The sequence below is a fragment of the Parasteatoda tepidariorum genome, chromosome 9 (genome assembly GCF_043381705.1).
Source record: "Parasteatoda tepidariorum isolate YZ-2023 chromosome 9, CAS_Ptep_4.0, whole genome shotgun sequence".
In the NCBI taxonomy this organism is placed as follows: Eukaryota; Metazoa; Arthropoda; class Arachnida; order Araneae; family Theridiidae; genus Parasteatoda; species Parasteatoda tepidariorum.
In genome coordinates this window covers 82,821,251-82,843,667 of record NC_092212.1, presented here as the reverse complement: position 1 = coordinate 82,843,667, position 22,417 = coordinate 82,821,251, and the positions used below count along the sequence as shown (strand labels likewise).

The 22,417-nt window shown below is 29.2% G+C and overlaps 1 protein-coding gene across 1 annotated transcript in view; it reads left to right on the top strand.

Annotated features, from left to right (window-relative positions):
- LOC107440357 (protein tyrosine phosphatase non-receptor pez) overlaps positions 1 to 22,417 on the top strand; it is a 190,635-nt gene that overhangs the window by 93,691 nt on the left and 74,527 nt on the right. Inside the window, exon 4 of the mRNA XM_071185889.1 lies at positions 258 to 359. Within this exon, the coding sequence (XP_071041990.1) occupies positions 358 to 359 (2 nt within the window). The 5' untranslated portion in view covers positions 258 to 357. The remainder of the gene's footprint in view (positions 1 to 257; positions 360 to 22,417) is intronic.

The window sequence follows — 22,417 nt, the reverse complement described above, 5'->3', positions numbered from 1 at the left end:
ATATATATATATATATCAAGGTAGTATATATACAAGATGTATCGGAATTTATTCAATTTCTTCAAAATATTATTAAATAAAATCCTTATTAACCCCTTGCCAGTGTGGCCAGATTCCAGTTCGGGCAACCCTTGCGTGCAGTATTTGTGATGCCCGAACTGACTTCGGGCAGGAAAAAAGTTAACGTTTCTATTTTGTGAAGCCCGAGTTGTGATCGTTTCTACTTTAGTATACTTAGTTCACTATTTTCTTAATAGATGGCATTAGTGGTCCTAGTTTTTCACCGAGTACGTCTTCAGTCGAAGGAGGGAAACAAGGAAGGGAAAAGATTTGTAAAATTTGTAAAAGATTTGTAAAATGTAAGTATTTAAAAAATCATAATGCTGTGTTTTTATATTATATTATGCTAGTTATATTGTATTTAGCTTCTAAATTTGGTTTCATTTGCTCTAACTGAATAAGATGTGCGTGTAATCCATTACTTTCTTATGTGCATGTAAAAATTATAAATACCATAGTTAATGCGTTTAAAATTTTATTTTTCAAATAAAAAACCATTTATAATAATATAAAGAACAAAATTAAACAGTCAAAAAAAATTCCATTTTTCTGAAATATATGTCTCTGTTAAGGGGTTAAAATAACATTAATATTTATGTTTATATATATTTTTTATTAATCTTACGTTTGCAAATTTTGTTTTTTACACATTAGATAAAGCTCAATTATTAAAATATTGAGATGAATTTAGTGCGAGGACTCAGAGTGACGTGTAATCACGATGACGATTATAATCGTCACACACAACTGCTTTTAAAGAATAGGGCATATAATACAGTCAAACCCCGCTATAGTGAACAATGGTTTATAGTGAACTCCCGGATATAGTGAACGAAATATTAGCTCCAGTGCCTCGCTGTACACATATAATATTATTTTTTGCGGATAAAGTGAAACAAAAGGAAAGAGGATATTGGTTATCGTGAACTTTTTTCTGTCTACGACTGATTTTTCTTTCTTTCATTTTTTGATAATTTTTAAATTTCTGCATAAAATGCATATCCTGATTTTTAAAACCATTTATTGAGTGGAATGTAGACATAAGCATTCTTTTTTACTTCCTCTATCTCAGTTTGCCATCCCTAAATTTTTTGTATGCAAGACGAAGAGTCATCAAAAATAAAATTTAACGTAACTTTTGTTACTACATATTGTTTAATCATTTTCGTACTTCTTTCTGTTGGTCATTTATTTAAATAATGTGTAATAAAATGGAGCCAGGGGTCTGTCCTGACATATTGTGAAAGGTCCGTTTTTCGTGAAATTGTGAAAAAATTACTCACATTCTTTCAACCAGGGTCCGCTCTTATGAATTTGTGCAAATAGGGTCCGTTATTGCAAAAAAAAAAATTTTTTTTTCAAGGAGTTTTTAAATTGTAAAGACATACAAGATTATGCTCAACACTGTAAAATTATAATTAAAAAAATTAAATTTTAAAAAATAAACAACAATTACTGCTTCTAAATGAGAGATGCAACATACAAATATTTGGTATTTAGCCTATACTGCTGAACGCAGAATATTAATTTCGGACGAATAATGGAAGAATTGTCTGTCGAAGACAAGACTTAATTCGTTTACATCCATCATTCTTGTTTTCTGCCCTGGAAAGGGTTTATTCGATTAACAAATTAATAATGAAGATAAGAAAATTTGTGAAGGGTCCGATTAAAAGAAAAATCATTTTGTGAAGGGTCCGTTTTTAAGTTAAAATCATTTTGTGAAGGGTCCGTTTTTAAGTTAAAATATTTTGTGAAGGGTCCTTTTTTAACNGTTAAACGTTTAACGCAACCTTGTTGGAAGTCGCATAAGAAGTATAACTTCAATAAAAGTTAACGCAACTTTTGTTACTACATATTATTTAATCATTTTTGTACTTCTTTCTGTGGGTCATTTATTTAAATAATGTGTAATAAAAGGGAGCAGTTCGGAAAAATGAGTTAAAATTGTTTGCAGTACTGATATAGGGAACTCCCGGTTATAGTGAACCTAAATTTCGGTCCCTTGAATGTTCACTATAACGAAGTTTGACTGTAATTGTTTGTAAGTTCACTTACCAGCATCGAGCTGCGATTGCTTGTGACGGCTCTTTGATGGTTGTCATGAAATCCTGTGACATCTGAGAGTCATTGTGACAGGCGGCATAATGTTCAACGTTACTCGCTAAGCATGAATAATTTTCCAAGTAGGCTGAAATAGATTTAACAAAACTCTATTTGATAAAAAATGAATAATCACAACAAGATATACTTAATGATTTAGAAAATTTTGCTTCAAAATTGTGAAGTTATTTAAAAAAAGCGACATGTTTCGAGCTCTCGAAAATAGGCGCCTATTCTCAAAACGTGAATGTGGTTTTTTCTAGTTTTGTTGCACCTTCATTTTTGTTTTCTCAGGGACATGAAATCTTTCCTGAAACCGTTCTGCAGTGGGCTGAACGTAAAGACACGTTTCCCAGTAGTTCACCGAAGTCACAGGTTGCGGTCAGTAAGCGGGTGGTTGACCACTTTGAACAGCCTGCGTACTGAGGGTGTGCTGTATCGGTCCTCTACCGTTAAGTGCTCGACTTCGCACGCTGGTCGTCCGGCTACCAAAGAAGGGGAGCCCCCCCCCTCTGCGGAGGATCAAAATTGCAATGGCATGTCTTCGGATCATCCTCAGAGATGTTTCCCAGACCGTCGCCAATAGCCCATTGTACTGCTCTAGGGTGACGCAAATAAAATACCTACCTGAATCTGAAACTACCGTAAATATTGCGTTGAAGTGGAATTTTAAGATTCAATAGGAAAAAGATGCAAATAGATCAGACAAGCACAAAAACCCATCACTGAACAATACATTAAAAATTCTGGCTTTTAGAAAAATACCTGTTAAATAGATACTCGGTCATAGGTATTAGACAAAGAACTTATACTCTTTTAAATATAATAGGAATTACGTGATTTTCCCATTCTCCACGCTTTCACCCTCTCCGTTATCATGGTTTTGGAAAATCTCGCTTTTTTCCTTCGGCAATAGGATTCAGTAAGAAGTTGGAAAATATTCTCGTGGTAAGAAATAATTTTTTTTCCCGAAACCATGGTAACAGAAAGAGGGAAAGTGTGGAGAGTGCAGAAATCGCGCAAGTCTTGAAATGCCAACTCTATTTGCAATGAGAGTGATCACAGATTCTTGTTTTGATCTTTACATTTACAGAAATTTTTTCAGTACATTTAAAATTCCTTTTTTAAATGCTTAATATGAAAAATATTTTATCTGTTATAACTTACCTTCCCTCGTAGCACCTGGATTGCAGAGTTCTTTTTCAACATTCCTTAATCCTGTGTTTGTGGAAAATGTTTCGATATCCTCCAACATTTGTGAACAGCCCTCATCGTCGCATGCCTCACTTTCATTACAATGTTGCGAATACGCCTGGAGACACTCGAATGAATCGTTCATCGTCCTTTGAGTCAAAAAGAATGTTCAAAATTAATTCTTACCGTTAATGCAATTTGAATAAACGCTTCAAATTTTCACACAGTTATGAAATTAATATTAAAAGAAAAGTTCTTTACGCCAAGTAAAATAAAAACAGCCTTACATTCCAGGCAAATCTGCCATTTTAAACTACATCTTTTAGATAAAGAAACATTTCAGGATGGACAAAAAAACTTTTGAAAATTGCCAATTAGATTAAAAATATTAAAATACATATCTTTTCTTTCAAAAAAGCATCATTTCTTGGTCGCAAACTTTTATTTCTTTTAAAACTTATTACCTAAACTAAAAATAAGAAAAAAGTCAAAACTCACAGTTTTCTTTATTATAAGAAATGCCAAACAGGAGTCGTTAAAAGCCGCTGGATTGTAAAATGGCGTCTCGCGAGCTTAAAACTGGAGTTAAAGTTTCTTGAACGAAGGAATATAATTTAAACAGCTCACAAGGAAACGTGAAATTTTTTTTTTAAATCTGATATGACCAGTCGTGATGGCTCAGGGGATAGAGCGTTCGCCTTCCAATGAGGTGAACCGGGTTCGAATTTGCAAGAATCAGCGATGACTGGTCGACACGAATTCCGCATCCAGCTCACACCGACCACAATGCTGATGTATAATGTCCTCAGTGGTATACCGATCATAGGTTACAGTCCTCTAGCCATCAGGCTAACCGTAAGAGGTTTTCGTGGTTTTCCTCTCCATGTAACGCAAATGCTGATTAGTTCCATCAAAAAGTCCTCCACAAAGGAAAAATGTCTCCGATATTTAATCCAGGAATTCCCTTGTCTTCTAAATCAGGTTCAAAACTGCAAGGTTACGGAGTTGAACATAAGTAGTCTTAGTCAAAAAAATTAGTTCGGCTGTTCAACGACGGTAGCAATTATAATATTTGAGAAGGGGAAAACGATTTCGAAGAAACCAACAGTTTTATCTAAAACTATTAAAACTACTTCAACTGATTCTTTGCATAAAAGATGAACATTTTTGGTAAAAAAAAAACTTAAATAATATTTTACATTAGCTTCTATTTAATTGCCAATTATTTTTAATGAAAATTTATGAGGAATTAAGATATAAAGGAAAACTAGTAATAACAGTACTACAACTATAATCAGTATTTCACATATTTTAAAAATAACATCAGTGATTTTTTAAATACAATTTATGTGTATTGCAGTCAATAATATTGTCCAATAATCCTATTGTGTGTTATTACTTAAATATCTTCCTCTGTATGGTTTGCTTCTTTATCAGCAAAATTTTCTCTCCTGTTTTTTATTTTAAACAAAAGCTGTCTTTTTTTTCTAATTCTTAAATTTCTTAGTTGCAAAATTAAAGTAGTTATTTAATTAACTTGTGAATTTATCAATGTATAATTTTGAGGTGTGTAAATATGGGTTAATTCAGTACTGCGATTACAAGCATTAAAACGGCGATTAACAAAAGATATTTCACGGAACCTCAGGGTTCCGTGGAAAGGTCACGGGGGTTCCGAAAGTTGGGATATTTTTTAACCAGCAATGATTTTTGAAACTAATTTTCTTCTTAATTTATTATTATTGAATAATTGGAATTATTTTTTAAAAAAAATATGGTTATGGATATTGTCAGGATCCTGATTCCTCTCCCACGCATTATATTGACCTCTGACCTGAGGGTCAGAGGGTGAGGGATACGGGAGTGGGGGTGGAGTAAGAGAAATCCAAGGACTTTTTCTTGTGAGAAAGAAGAATTTTTTTTTTTTTTTTTTTGACGAGTTTGGAATTTACAGAGAGCATGAACTAGAAAGGAGCAGTAGGTAGGACTCCGGAATTTAAATGTTATGTAGATTGTTCATATTTTCATTTTTTATTTTTAATACATATTTAATCCAGATGAAAAAAAGTAAATATTTATACCTACAAAAACCATTGTCATCATTAGGTAAAAACCATTGTCATCACTTAAATAAACGAACCAAAATATAAAACGTCTCGCAAAGAGAGAGATGTTTTACAGATATGCTTTAAAAAAAAATATGGCTTAAAATATACTATTTGAACAAAATAAAATAGTTTATTGTTCAAATAGTTTATTGTTAAATATTTAATTATTTTATATTTTGATGTGTACGGATAAACTCAAGAACATTACGTGGTAGCACGCAAGGTTCACGTCACCAAATTTATACTTTTATAGTTATCTGACACCACGTGCCTTTTCTTTTTTTTCCAATTCCTACTATTATTTTACTCCCTCCCTATATATATATCTATATATCTTGTTCAAATTTTCAAACGTTAATTAAATACTTTTTATTCGTCCATTCTAGTTCAAGTATATTTTTGTAAATTTGTAGTGGATAACACTTGATGTTAATACAGTTTTTTCAAATATGAATTCATCAATTAAATTTAAATTATTATTTTTAGTTTTATATAGGAGAAAAAAATTTAATTATTTAATAAAAACTAACTAAAATTTCTTTGTTGACCTATGTAGGAATTGACTTTAAAAATATTTTTTTTTTATATTACTTGCTTCGTACCTTACATGACTGAAGCTCCGCAAAATCCATTGTTATGATCTCCATTGTTCTAGTTATTCCTCCAATGCCTTGGATATTCCACTATTAGACTGTAAATGACGTCGAATTCACAGACTATTCCAATTGCAGCGCGAATAATGGTTGATGATTATCAATTTCAGATAAATAGGTGATGTCACAAAATTGATATTAATCTTTCTTAATAAAATGAAGCTGCAACAATCTGTTTTAATAAAGACTGGAATATGACTGCATAAACACGGCGCTGTTAATACGATATAAATGCAGTACGATATGTGGCCTCATCGCAGTTTAATCCCGGGGTTTCGTCTCCATTAATTAATATAATTCATCGATTCCTCGATGCACCGCATTATTGCAACGCCGAATGCCGAACGGATTTCAATTAGACAACAATTCAGTTCGGATGAGCAGAATTGTTACATATTAATATTAAAATGTTTGGGGGACCTTTGCTCACACATGATCATTTTTGTTATTTTTGATGATAAAAACCTCGAGATTTAAAAAAATGTTCAATTTTGTGGATCAGCATGATATAAAAATGTATAATAGTTGCCTTTCTCGCTTCGCTCACCGACCCCCATGATTGTTTCTTAATCAGTTTTTGTTACTTTTGAAGATAAACTGCTTATTAATTCAAAATTTAAAAAATATTCCATTTTGTGGATCAGCATGATTTAAAAATGTATAATAGTTGCCTTTCTCGCTTCGCTCACCGACCCCCATGATTGTTTCGTAATCAGTTTTTGTTACTTTTGAAGATAAACTGATTATTAATTCAAAATTTAAAAAATATTCCATTTTGTGGATCAGCATGATTTAAAAATGTATAATAGTTGCCTTTCTCGCTTCGCTCACCGACCCCCATGATTTTTTCGTAATCAGTTTTTGTTACTTTTGAAGATAAACTGACTATTAATTCAAAATTTAAAAAATGTTCAATTTTGTGGATCTGCATGATTTAAAAATGTATAATAGTTGCCTTTCTCGCTTCGCTCACCGACCCCCATGATTGTTTCTTAATCAATTTTTGTTACTTTTGAAGATAAACTGATTATTAATTCAAAATTTAAAAAATATTCAATTTTGTGGATCAGCATGATATAAAAATGTACAGTTGCGCACTGATAAAAGCATAAAATTTTTATCATTGTTTTGACCAGCCGCAAATTTTTACCAGCCAAACTGCGAGTAAATAAAACAAATATGCGACTCAAAAATAGTCTGCCGGTCGATACCTGGTAGCTTTATTTTTGCGACGGAAATGCATCCTTTGTGTATTTTGTTACTATTAAAAATATGGAATTCTTATGAATGTTTTTATAATATTATGAAAATTACTTTATTTCATGCTTATTTCTTGAAATTCAATCCAGAAGACAAGAGAACTCCTGGATCAAATATTGAGAGAAATTTGAACCTTTCGATTGAACTTCTAACCCATGATCCGTCTACCACTGAGGATATATTTTAAGTCACCACTGTGGTCAGCGCGAGCCTGGGGCAGAATTTGCATTGACCCAGCCATCGTTGGGATCCGAATCCGGCTAACCTCATTGGAAAGCAAACGCTCTATCCCCTGAGCTACCACGATCTAGTGCCTATTTGAATGAAATTATCCACCATATTAATAAAATTTAAATAATTAAAAGTATTGTTTCATAGTTTGGTCCACAGTAAGAAAGCCGCGTACTACTACATTTCCGACCGTGGGTTTGCATTATAATTATTATTATCTTATCAATGATGTCCAAGTTATTATCTTTACTGAATCACCATGAATCAATCAAATATATGGTTTAAACATGTAAAATATATGGTTTAAACATGTAAAATATATGGTTTAAACATATACAAAACAGTCTTTACTCGCATGTTTCATTCAGCTCTTCTTCATCTTTTCCGTAAAGGGGAAATCCCAATCCTTCATAATGAACAAGAGTATCGTAGCAGTGTTCCACATGCGATGTGTCACATATACCCTCTGCACATACCATACCGCATCCTAGAAAAGAAAAGAAAAAAATATTTTTCAGCTCTTTTGGTGCTCTGTAATAATAACCCTTAAGAGATATTTTTGGATCAACAAAAAAGCATTACAAGTAGGGGAACACGGAATTATTATTGAGGCGAAGAAATTACCAAACACTACTAAAGAAGGTGGGACTGAAAACATAAAAATCTGTTTGACTTCCGGACAATACAGTGCAGTGCTGAAACGTGGTTGTTAAAAACACTTTCTAGTTTCGTTCGGCTTCTAAATGATTTTTGATTTTTATTTACCTCAAAATCCATCCTTATGTTTCTTACGTTTTTCTTTCTTCCTAGCTTGAGTATTAATTTGCTTTTTTCTGTGCGTATGTTTTTTTTTCATGCTTGAAAATTATAAACATATTTTATCCAAATATAATCAATCGCAAAGAAGAGCAAAATATTTATTATTTTTATAGTTAAATTTTTATAATGATCAAAAAGTTTTGATTTATAAAGCTGCATGCAAATTTTTTACATGTTCTGAAATAATTTAATTACAAATAACAAATTTTAAATTGGTCCAATATTTTCTGACAAATAAAGTTTAAAGAGTGTTTCAGAGCTATTTGATTGATTCCTTTCCAACTGTGATATATTTAATTAGACTATTTAATTTTAACTAAACTAAAGTGTACTTTTAATCCGACATTGATTCCTGGGTAATAAAATTTCGTATTTTTAAATATTTATTTCTCAAGAACTCACTAAAAATTTCTCTAAAATTTTCACATATTTTATTTAAATAGGTATATACGCCCACAATTCTTACTCCATGTAAAAATGTGATTGTTTCAAAAGAACATGAAGAAGAAAAAAATTCTGAATAAATTAAATAAATATATAGGAAAAATTTTTAAAAAATATGACAATTTAATTAATAATTTTTTTGAGAAAATAGATTATTTCTAGGAATTTGAAGAAATATTAAGAATTTTTACTATTTATTGCAAAAACATCTTTGNAATAAATATATAGGAAAATTTTTTAACAAATATGACAATTTAATTAATAATTTTTTGAGAAAATAGATTATTTCTAGGAATTTGAAGAAATATTAAGAATTTTTACTATTTATTGCAAAAACATCTTTGTATCACTTACAATTTTACATTAACTTAATTACGACCACATTTTGCAAGCAAACACTTCATAACTTAAAACCAAATGTCTTGTTCGCAGTTTTAAAATGCGTTTTTAAGTACAGGGACAGTTATTAAAAAATAGACAGTACTGACACTAAATTGTAAAAAAACCCATTCGAAACATGTTTTTTTTAAACTAAACTCTGAAATAATTTAAAATCATATTAGATATTGTTTGTTTTACATTCAAATTTCAACTAAGTAGTTGCATTCTAGCCGCCTGTATGGTATTTAACAGTTAATAATTCTCAATCTCTCCCTAATTTTTTATTCCATTTTAATTCCTGTACACGTTTCTACACACTTTAGTAATTTCAAGTTTTTACATCTTGCAGTTATTGCGCAGTAGAACAAAATGTAACGTTAAGTTAAATACCCTAAAAAAAGCTACGTCGGTCAGTACCCCATAAAAATTTTTAATATCGAGAGAAACGCAAAACAATTTAGATATTCTCTTTTTTCTAAGTAATTATTTTTAAATTATAGATGGAGTAAAAAAAATACTTCAGGTTTAAGTTTACTATCAGGTTTAAAAAGAACATTTTAAACAATAAAGACTACAACATAAATAAACGCAAAGCACTTTTTTTCATCAAAAGTTAAAATTTAAAAAATAATTAATTTCTATCATCAACCAACTTTAGAGTGGTTCTTCTATCAGGGAGTTTTTAATGTAGGTACCAAACAGTAAAAGAAAAAAAAGTTTTTTTTTTTTAGCAAGCAAAACAAACAGTCGAACTTTTTCTGAGCAATTAGTTTTAAATTATAGATAGAGTAAAAAAGAAAATGTCCAATTCTTGAAGCTCCATATAAGGTTTAAAAAGAACAGTTTAAACAATGAACAAGAACAGTTTAAACAATGTAACAGTTCAAACCTAAATATACAACCGGAATAAACTCAAAGCACTTTTTTTTATCGAAAGTTAAAATCTTAAAAATAATTAATTAATATCGCTAATCAGTTTTAGAATCGTACTTTTATCAGAGAACATTTAATGTAGGAGTCAAATGTAAAAGAAAAAAATTAAGCCTCGGATTATCACGATTTTTATTTTATTTATTTAATTTTTATTTTAATTATTTATTTTTTGAAAGCAGCAAAACGTGCATGTTCGAAAAAAACACAAAACAATACTATACCTGTAAAAAATCCAAAAAGCAAGAGAAAAAAACAGAACCATAACTTCTTGAGAACAGATTTCATTGCAATACAATATTCATCGGATTTTAATCAAACTCTCAAAAGCATTTTCAATTGAGAGAACAATATCATAAGAAAATCAAAGTACTGACAAGGCTGAATTTAAGAATTCATTATCGTTTTCACTTGGATTCTGATTTTAAAAATTCATCATCGTTTTCACTTGGATTACACGAACGATTATTTACAATCATCGCTCACTTACAGAGCAGTCTTTTCATGGAACATTCATGGGGGCGCCCAAAAGAGAAGGAAGGAAGCAATTGGGTTAACACCATCGATGATCGTGAATGACATTCGTTCTTCTGATTCATTCAAATTATTGTTTGTTGTTATTCATGCTTGGTGGCCAATGCAGCGGAGCGTGCTCTGGATGTGTTCTTGGTCATCAACTTTAATGACGCTTTTCTGATTAACGAGCCATTTTTTTTCTTCGTTATGGAATTGGAACTTTCTGCATCAGTATTCGCGGTTGCTTTGTTTACTCTTCTCCCTGCTTTCAATAAATGAATTAAACTAGAACGGAATGCTTGGGAAATCCTAACGCATATTTTATGATAACATAGCAGTTATCGTTCATATTTGAGAAGATGAGAAATACTTTAAAAAAGGGTAGCTAAGCCTTCTTTGAGAACTAAGAATAAATTTTCTCTTGATCGCGATAAATCTTTTTGATGTAGTTTGTCGTTACTTTTCATACATCTCTTTATTTTTTTACAATAATAAAAACTTCAGTCATATTTTTTTTTTCATTTTTGTATTTTTTAGCTACAAAATTCGCTTGAATTTTTTCATTGAAATAATAATTTATGTAACACGTCTAAAGTTTGAATTTAAAACTGTACGAATTTTATTGCATTGTATTGCAAGTAATAATTTTTATCATTCAAGTTAAAAAAAAGATTACTTTATTTTTATGTAGTCATTAATCAGTCTGAAGAAAAAAATTTTTTACATGTAGCAAAACCTACTTTAATATACTTTTTATCATAGCGTTATTTTTGTTTTATGCAAATTGAATAATTGGATTTCGAATTAAAATGTATAAAAATTATGTCATCATTTTAACAAATGTAATTTTTTACTCAAAATACTAAATTTGATCGAATTCGGTCGAATAGTTTCTGAGAATTTTAATTTTTTTTCCGACTATATTCAAATGAAATAATAGAAAAATAATTATTCAACATTTTTTGTGTGTTTGGAATTATCTTTGGATAAACGATTTTCATAANTTATCTTTGCTTCTTAATTGACAAAATTCAATACCAATTTAACGAATTCATTCGGTAAGTTACATTTGATGCATATTTAAAATTAAGTCTTTAAAAATAATTACTTAAAAAAAATTACTTTCTTTTCATAAAAAATGCTTTCAAATTTTTACTTTATTCTTACTTTAAAAAAAAGTAATCATTTTTATCATTCAAGTTAAAAAAAGATTACTTTATTTTTATGTAGTCATTAATCAGTCTGAAGAAAAAAAATCTTTACATGTAGCAAAACCTACTTTAATATACTTTTTATCATAGCGTTATTTTTTTTTATGCAAATTGAATAATTGGATTTCGAATTAAAATGTATAAAAATTATGTCATCATTTTAACAAATGTAATTTTTTACTCAAAATACTAAATTTGATCGAATTCGGTCGAATAGTTTCTGAGAATTTTAATTTTTTTTCCGACTATATTCAAATGAAATAATAGAAAAATAATTATTCAACATTTTTTGTGTGTTTGGAATTATCTTTGGATAAACGATTTTCATAATTCTATGCAAAATTGTTTTCGTTTGCTTAAAAAGTTCTCGATATTTGAAAAATACCCAAAAAGAGAATTTAACTGTTAAGGACCAAGTTTTCAACTGTTCTCTTGACTATACTATTGGGACTATATTTCACAAATTGCGCTAAACCTCCTATATTTCGAGAATCAAAATTCGAATCCCTATGAAAAAGTATATTTATTAAAAGAATTTTATATGTGATTTCGAAACTTAAAATATCGTCTGCCATCCCCGTAAAATGTCAGTCCTAGTACGTGAAATTCCGACCATTAGATCAAAAGGTATTCAGAGTGTTCCGTTATTTTATATTTATTTATTTTGGCACGTTGTGCATTGTGTCTTAGTCATTTAAAAAGGTCTCTGCTTATATTTTTAAAAAAAAGTTATTGCGTGTAGAATGATGTGAAAGGAAAATCTGAAATCCTTTTTTTCATATTAATTTTAGAGTGGAGCTTTTCCTCAAAATAGAAAAAACGATCTAAGAGCAAATAATTTATTAAATTCTAAAAATGGCGTACTTTCCAATCAATCTTTGCATGAACGCATAGATTATTACGTATAAATCAAAGTAGAAGAGAAAACTTGAGGTAAAAAGTGATTTATTAACCCCTGCTTCCTTATAATAGACAGAAAAAGTTATTCCCCAATTTACCGACTTTGCGTGCGCTTTTTACTCGCTTGAGAAGGAATACTTTCAATATTTCTTCGAACGATTTTTGGTTTGCACTAAATTACGTTCTTTTTATTTCGCTACTTTTTGTAAAAAGCATTCCAAATATCAGTGAAAGCTCGATTGAATTGAATAAGAATTCCAACTCACGCGTATAATTTTTAAAAATCAATATTTTATAGTGAATAATTCTTTAGAACAGCGGATCGATATCTTATAAATAATATCTTTTGCTGCATAATGAAAGGTTTTCACAACACCGGGCAACAAAGCTCTAAATGAGTATTGGAAAAAAGTTGAAATGCGCTTTTTAAAAAATGGACATCGCTTGAAAGAAAATTGCTCCTGGCTTAATAAGTGAGTTATGGGCATAGCTCAAAATACGTACGGAAGAAAGTATACATGCTCGTTTGAAAAATAGTATAACTCTTAAAATGTGCGCATTCGAATAAATGACATATATATATATATATACAAAAAAGGAAAAAAAACGAAGAAAATTAAGAAAAACAATAAGTTTTACTTCTGCGCATAAGCTGCAAGTAAATAGAACTCATTAAATAAGTTCAAAATGTAGAGAAAACAGGGAAAAATTACAGAACAATGAAAAAAGGGGGGAAGAAAAAAAAATAATAATAAAAATCCAGAAAAAAATCCGAAAAAAATGAATAAGAAAAAATAAAAATCCGAAAAATAAAAGATATAATCATTTTATCAGCTCACACGACTATGTCCGCAAAAAGGAGTGCTTTCTAATATTGTATCAATATAGCCAGAGCAAAATATATTAATACAACAGTGTATTGATATATTTATTGTTTTTTTCCCCTTTTTTCATTGTTCTGTAATTTTTTCCATGTTTTCTCTACATTTTGAACATCTTCTACATTACATTTTGAACATTTTCTACATTAGATAGATAGATAGATAAATATACAGATAGATATAGCACAAAAGGGATAAAAAGAAGAAAAAAACGAAAAAAATTATATTATATAATAAAAAAATTTATATTATAGAAAAATTAATAAGTTCTATTGTAACTACAAATATTTTAGAAATATTTATAGTTATAATAAAACAGAAATATAATATAATGAATATTATGAATTATATAATATAATAAATTATAAATATGTTTTTATACGTTGTTTTTTTATGATAACATAGCCAGCTATCGTTTACATTCGAGTAGATGAGAGATATTTTTTTTAAAAATAGCAAGATTGTTTTATATAGTATGTTTTCATATGTTGTTTTCGTATAGTATATGTTTTTATATGTTGTTTTCGAGGTACGTTTTTTGCTCTGAAACGTTTTTCATTTTTTGTGTAAATTTTATGAAAATAAACGCGTTTGAAAGATAAACTTTCCATTAAACTTTTTATTATCGACTAGCCGCCTAAGGCGGCCAGCTGTCCGCCACGCTAAAGGTTTTCACAAATAAAGTTTTTTAAAACATAGCAGAAAATCTGAAGATTAGTGAACAATTAAAGTGTTCCTGTCCTGCAATTTTGTCTTCATATTCAGTTCTGCTTCATATCCAGTTAAACTTTTCTCCACTTTGATAAATGTAAACTAATGCGAACCTTACAATTAAATTATTAATTCTTTCGTATATTATTGGTTTAAGTTGTCGAAAATTAATATTTCAATTGTAAGGTTCGCATTAGCATACATTTATAAGAGTGGAGAAAAGTATATGCATTTTTTAATAGTTTTTTGAATATGGCTCTTTGAAGACGAAAAAGCATAGATTTTCTTACAAAATGACTGATAACTAAAAAACTAATCCAAATTTTTGAAAAAGAAAATAAATACTTCTTCATTATGTCGAAACACAATTATGTGCCGAGTTTCGTGCCTGGGCGAGGCTTCTGGGGCGATATATTGTGATTATAGACACACACACACACAGCCGCGTTTATTATTATTTATAGATTAATTCCAATAATAAAAACTGCTTTCCTACGGCTATTTTCCTTTCTATATTAAATTATTGTCTAAGAATTTTTCTATTTTCTAACTATGCTTTAAAAAAAAGTAACTACAGAAAAACCATAGTTAACTGAGTAATTACAATACGAGACAAAAAATACAAACTTAAAAAAATAATAAAATAATAAAAATAATTTCGCAACAATGTAATGAATTGCAGCCATACTACTCAAAGGAATGTTAAATTAATTTAATATCAATATATTCATTGTATCACATTTGAAAAATTCTAAAAACTAACGAAATTATATCGTACAAAAATAGTGTAGCCCAGGAAGAATTGCAAATCTACAATTTTTTTATTTACTGCTTAGTGCTCTTTAAATCGAGTTTCAAGCAAAAACAATGCATTGTCTGAAGCGTTAGGGAACTATAACACCAAAATAACAATGGATAATTTAATAATGGGATAATTACTAACCAGCTAATAATGTCACGCACAGAATTTTTTTAATGTTTATTCAAGCGAAAAGGAAGAAGAATTTTATAATTAAAAAAATAGATAGCTATTTCTGCTCAGTTGTTAAAATTTATTGAAAGCTGCATTCTGGACCAAATAATAATTATTTGTTATGATATTTATGATTTTTATGTAGTTTTTATCCATGAATTTTTAGAAAAAATGTTCTATTCGACCCAGAGGTTTCATTGAAATTTAAAAATGCACAGTAAAAAAAAAAAAAACCGACATTCTGCATAACTTTTGATCTAATAATCGGATGTTCACGTTCCAGGACTCAATCTTAATGTCTTGAGGGGTCGATCTCAAATATGCATATTCAAAAGTTTCTGAGAAATTGAATTTCAATTATATTTTATTTTCTCAGGAACTATTCGATCGATTTCTCTCAAATTTTGTATTTCGCCACTTAAAATTACATTATTCAAAATGATGCAAAAAATAACATGCCTTACAATTCAAAAATTTTTTCGACCATTAAAAAAAATAGTAAAAAATAATAAATATTTATTAAAAGTTATTTTTTCATGGCATTATCTTTGGATAAACGAATTGTATAATTATGCGTATGAATTTTTCAATTCTCTTAAAAAACTTTCGCAAGATATATCGAAATACGCAAAAAATGAAATTAACATTAAGGAGGCAAAAATTTGGAGCTCTCTCCTGACCAAACTATTGGGACCCTATTATCCAGATTGCGGCCCCTTATATTTTTGGTGCTAGAAATCCGAATCCGTCGAAAAAAAGGTATGTTTTTTCAGAAGAAGTATGTTTTTGTGCCTGATTTCGTAACTTAAAATATCGTCTGCACTTAACAGTTAGCATATTTGAAGTAAGGAATGGAATAATGTAGACATTTGTCTCAAAACAATTAAATTCCTCAGGGTAAATAATTTTCTACTGTCATCAGCAAAATGATATTTAAGTGAAACTAGACCAACTATCCAAATAAATAGAAATATAAAAGTAAAGACTAGCGTAATGTAGAAATTTGTCTCACAACAATTTAATTCATCAGGGTAAATAATTCTCTACTGTCATCCGCGAAATGATATTTTAAGTGAAACTAGACCAACTACCCAAATAAATAGAAATATAAAAGTAAAGAATGGCACAATGTAGACATTTGTCTCACAACAATTTAATTCCTCAGGGTAAATAATTCCCTACTGTCATCCGCAAAATGATATTTAAGTGAAACTAGACCAATTATCCAAATAAATATAAAAGTAAAGAATGGCATAATGTAGACATTTGCCTCAAAATAATTTATTTCATCAGAGTAAATAATTCTCTACTGTCATCCGCGAAATGATATTTTAAGTGAAACTAGACCAACTATCCAAATAAATAGAAATATAAAAGTAAAGAATGGCATAATGTAGACATTTGTCTCAAAACAATTTAATTCCTCAGGGTAAATAATTCCCTACTGTCATCCGCAAAATGATATTTAAGTGAAACTAGACCAACTATCCAAATAAATAGAAATATAAAAGTAAAGAATGGCATAATGTAGACATTTGTCTCAAAACAATTTAATTCCTCAGGGTAAATAATTCCCTACTGTCATCCGCAAAATGATATTTAAGTGAAACTAGACCAACTATCCAAATAAATAGAAATATAAAAGTAAAGAATGGCATAATGTAGACATTTGTCTCAAAACAATTTAATTCCTCAGGGTAAATAATTCCCTACTGTCATCCGCAAAATGATATTTAAGTGAAACTAGACCAACTATCCAAATAAATAGAAATATAAAAGTAAAGAATGGCATAATGTAGACATTTGTCTCAAAACAATTTAATTCCTCAGGGTAAATAATTCCCTACTGTCATCCGCAAAATGATATTTAAGTGAAACTAGACCAACTATCCAAATAAATAGAAATATAAAAGTAAAGAATGGCATAATGTAGACATTTGTCTCAAAACAATTTAATTCCTCAGGGTAAATAATTCCCTACTGTCATCCGCAAAATGATATTTAAGTGAAACTAGACCAACTATCCAAATAAATAGAAATATAAAAGTAAAGAATGGCATAATGTAGACATTTGTCTCAAAACAATTTAATTCCTCAGGGTAAATAATTCCCTACTGTCATCCGCAAAATGATATTTAAGTGAAACTAGACCAACTATCCAAATAAATAGAAATATAAAAGTAAAGAATGGCATAATGTAGACATTTGTCTCAAAACAATTTAATTCCTCAGGGTAAATAATTCCCTACTGTCATCCGCAAAATGATATTTAAGTGAAACTAGACCAACTATCCAAATAAATAGAAATATAAAGGTAAAGAATGGCATAACGTAGACATTTGTCTCACAACAATTTAATTCCTCAGGGTAAATAATTCTCTACTGTCATTCGCAAAATGATATTTAAGTGAAACTGGACCAACTATCCAAATAAATAGAAATATAAAAGTTAAGAATGGCATAATGTAGACATTTGTCTCACAACAATTTAATTCCTCAGCGTAAATAATTCCCTACTGTCATCCGCGGAATGATATTTAAGTGAAACTGGACCAACTATCCGAAGTCCAGAGGGAGCGAAATCTACCGGAGAGATGGAAGGAAATGGAGCGATTCTCGGAGCCATTTAAAGAGGCTCCGAGCACATAAATTTAAGGACATCAGAATGTGCAATCAGAAGCACGTACAATGCCTCAAGAAACAATTCGGATGCACGCTTCTTCGATTTGCGGCTACGTGATTTACAACAAAATATTAAGTAGCATTGGAATAAAGTTCATTGGCCAATCCATCGATTCGTGATTAAGATTTATTCTAAGTTCGTAACTTTTCTTTCAAAAAGGGAAGAAAGAAAAAAAAAAACATTTTTCTCTAAAATCGTTTTATTTTTATATTTACAGAGAGTTCGTTTTAAAAACTGTTGTGAAAATCTTCATTATGCTTTAATGTTTCGTTTTCAAGAAGGCAACTGAAATCGATATATTTCTCACTCTAAAAAATGTTCTAATTTTTGAGGAAAAGTAAAGATATTTTTCTTACGCCTGCTAAAAACGTTAAAATCTTTTTCGTTACTTTTAAAAATTGTTCGTGTAATACTTGAAGTCGACTTCGATTTTTTTTTAATGTGACTGAAATGAGTAAAATTCTTTTTTTTTTCTTTTTCAAAATGCTACTGAAATCGTTTTACAACACATTAAATAAAAAGACGAAATAGTAAAATATCAAAGCAACAGCAATATTATTGTTGCTGATTTGTTTTGCTTAAATTATCTTTTTCTCTTTATTTAATTTTTTATCCTAGCCTATTCAATTTAATTTTGCTTGAATTTCTTCTTTCGCTTGTTTTTCATTTAGAATGCTATTAAAAGTACAAAGTACGGCATACTTAGCTGCTTTAGGGCTACTTTCTCTTACTTTGTTTAGTTGTTTATTGTTTTATACTAATAATATCTACGAGTGTACAACAATTCAAATCTTCCAGTAGCTAGGATCATTTTTTTTCATTAAATAAAATGGAAAGTAGCGGAACAAATTTTTGTTTCATAAAATTATTTTCAAATTAATTTTTTTTTATGAGTTGTTGTATGACAATACGATTTTTAATTTTATCTTGAAGGCTACAAACAGAACTTACTTTATTTCCACATTGAATTTGCTGTTAATCAAAATTCCGACTAGCTTAAATTTCAACTGAAGCTTTGTACTTAAGCAATAAAAGTGGTCATTATTTCCTGCTGCTAGATGCACAATGTATAGCTTTTACACCACCAATCAAAATTCCGACTTTTTCCAACTAGCTAGAACATTTTTTTTTCATTATTTTTTTTTGTTGCTTTTCTATGATTGATGACAATAAAAGTTACAAACGTTTCTTGATCGTTACAATAAGAATTTATCCTCACGTTATCGACAATAGGAATCAATCTTCAATCAAAATTTCGACCATTTTTTTTCCTAATTAGAGAACTGAAATTTCTTATGGAGCTTTAAGTTTCATATCAATAGTTTCATGTCATTTCCCCATTTTCTAAATGCTACAAACAAAATTTATCACCAACTAAAATTTTGACCATTTCTTGACAAAACGAACGAAACTAAAAGGAAGAAAATAATAAAATAGGAAAAAAAAACTTAAAATAGATTTAAAAAGAAAAATTAGCTTACTTATTAATTGAAATTAGTTACTAAAAATAGATTAAAAGACACGATGCGAATTCTAAAATGTGAGAAGGAGCATTTTGTTTTGAAAAATAAACTAAGAAAAGGATTTACAGAAAAGGAATAACATAAAAATATCAATTGAAGCGTTTCTTGTTACACACACACACAATATATATATATATATTCAAAATGGCCAAATACCTCTTGATTATGATCTTGCTGAGATAATAAATCACTGCGCAGTTGTTCATTTACTTCCATGTAAGTAGCAATGTCTCTCTGGAAATCTTTTTGAAGTTCAGCTGTTTTTGAATGTATTAGTTCAATATCTTCTACACCTAGNTATATATATATAATGCTTTCTTTTCGAGTTTTCTGCAGTATTTTGGAGCCGAGTCTTTCTGTTATGCTTTCTAGCCGAATTATCTATTTATAACATAATACCGGCTGTTGCACTATAATATTTGCAGTCGTCTTCAATATTTCTTTTAATGAAATAATTGTTCCATAATAATTTTTATTAAGCATTTATTGAGGAAAGAGTAAAAAAAAAACTATTTACGAATTATATACATGGAGCGGAGCTATATTCAAAAGACAAGTGCGCACTTTTTTCACATGCTTCATGTACACATTATTTCTTCATATCATGTGATTTATAATACCCAGACTTCTTTGTCAGAAATGACGCCGTATGATGCAATCATAAAACCGGATGAAGATTAATTAATATCTGAAAATATTTATTAATTTGAATGATTTTCGGCTACTACGCTGAATGGACTCTTTTTATAAATAAAATTACATTTCTATTCAATTAAAGTTAATAAAATCCGCGAAGAGTTTCGTTTATTATGAGTAAGGCCCGGATTTTGATGACATTTGCATTTTTTTGCATTTTTGGACTTTNTTTCGGCTACTACGCTGAATGGACTCATTTTATAAATAAAATTACATTTCTATTCAATTAAAGTTAATAAAATCCGCGAAGAGTTTCGTTTATTATAAGACTATTTGAAGTTCTCATTTATTCGAAAGGCTAGTCTACGATTAAAATATTATTCTTTTTAAGTTCAGTTTTAAGATCCTTTTAATTTTATTAAGCTATTATTTTATATGTTACGTATATATCCTCTCAATAAAAGAACAAAGTTTAAAAATAAACTCATTATTATTCACAGTGACATTCTTTCATACCGAAGTCGGAGAGGCGTGAAATATAGTTCCAACCACACTCCGGTGATAATATTTCCACACATATCAAATATAACTTCTTTTTTGAGAGAGAGAGAGACTAAGAAGAAGAAGAGATTAGAGAATGTTTCGGACGACTCACCCAAGAGAAGTGGGATCAACGTCCAAGTGACCTTCATGATTTCATTCGAAAAGACCTGATTCCATGATATATACACCTTTCTCGAATAATAAGAGGACACCGCCTTCTTTCTTCTTCCAAGAGATCCCACGCCTGAATATTTGTTTTCCAACCGGCAGTCACGTGATATCCCACTTCCGCAAACAATTTCAGTTCCTTCCACAGAGAATGTGTCGCATTTCCTGAAAATATTTTGCGAATAAGGAAGCGATATTGGAAATTTACATTTCTATCAAATCAGAAAAAACAAAAAAATTTGAATAATCAAAAATGTTATGAATTTAGCAACTGAAACACTTTCTAGGTAAAAAAAAATTATTATTTTTTGTTGGAATAAAGCTGTTTGGTAATAGGACCATGAAATATTTTTTGACTAAAAAGAAATTTTTGAGCTAGAAGACACAGTCTATCTATAAAACACATTTCGAGTAAGAAAATTTTTTTTTGGAATAATATACTCGTAAACGTGTATTGAACACTTTTCGAGAAAGGACATTTTTTTGGAATAAAATACTTGAAAACGTGTATTGAACACTTCGAGCAAGAAAAATTTTTTTGGAATAAAATACTTGAAAACGTGTATTGAACATTTTTTGAGTAAGGAAATATTGAAATAAAGTAAGTCAATACGTCTATGAAACACTTTTCCAGTAAAAGGAATTTCTGGAATAAAGTTAATCATTCTGTTTTTAGAACACTTTTGAGTAGAAATTTTTTTTATAATACAGGTCTTCAAAAACGTATTTGAACACTTTTGAGTAGAAAAAATGTTTTATAATAAAGTACTTCAGAAATGTATTTGAACACTTTTGAGTTGAAAAAATGTTTTATAATGAAGTACTTCAAAAAGATATTTGAACACTTTTGAGTAGAAAAAATGTTTTATAATAAAGTACTTCAGAAACTTGTATGAGCACTTTTGAAAAAATGTTTTATAATAAAGTACTTCAAAAACATATTTGAACACTCTTGAGCAGAAAAAAAGTTTTATAATAAAAGTACTTCAGAAACATATTTGAACACTTTTGAGTAGAAAAAATGTTTTATAATGAAGTACTTGAGAAACATATTTGAACACTTTTGAATAGAAAAAATGTTTTATAATAAAGTACTTGAGAAACGTATTTGAACACTTTTGAGTAGAAAAAATGTTTTAGAATAAAGTACTTGAGAAACGCATTTGAACACTTTTGAGTAGAAAAAATGTTTTAGAATAAAGTACTTGAGAAACGTATTTGAACACTTTTGAGTAGAAAAAATGTTTTAGAATAAAGTACTTGAGAAACATATTTGAACACTTTTGAGTTGAAAAAAGGTTTTATAATAAAGTACTTCAGAAACGTATTTGAACACTTTTGAGTAGAAAAAATGTTTTATAATGAAGTACTTGAGAAACATATTTGAACACTTTTGAATAGAAAAAATGTTTTATAATAAAGTACTTGAGAAACGTATTTGAACACTTTTGAGTAGAAAAAATGTTTTAGAATAAAGTACTTGAGAAAC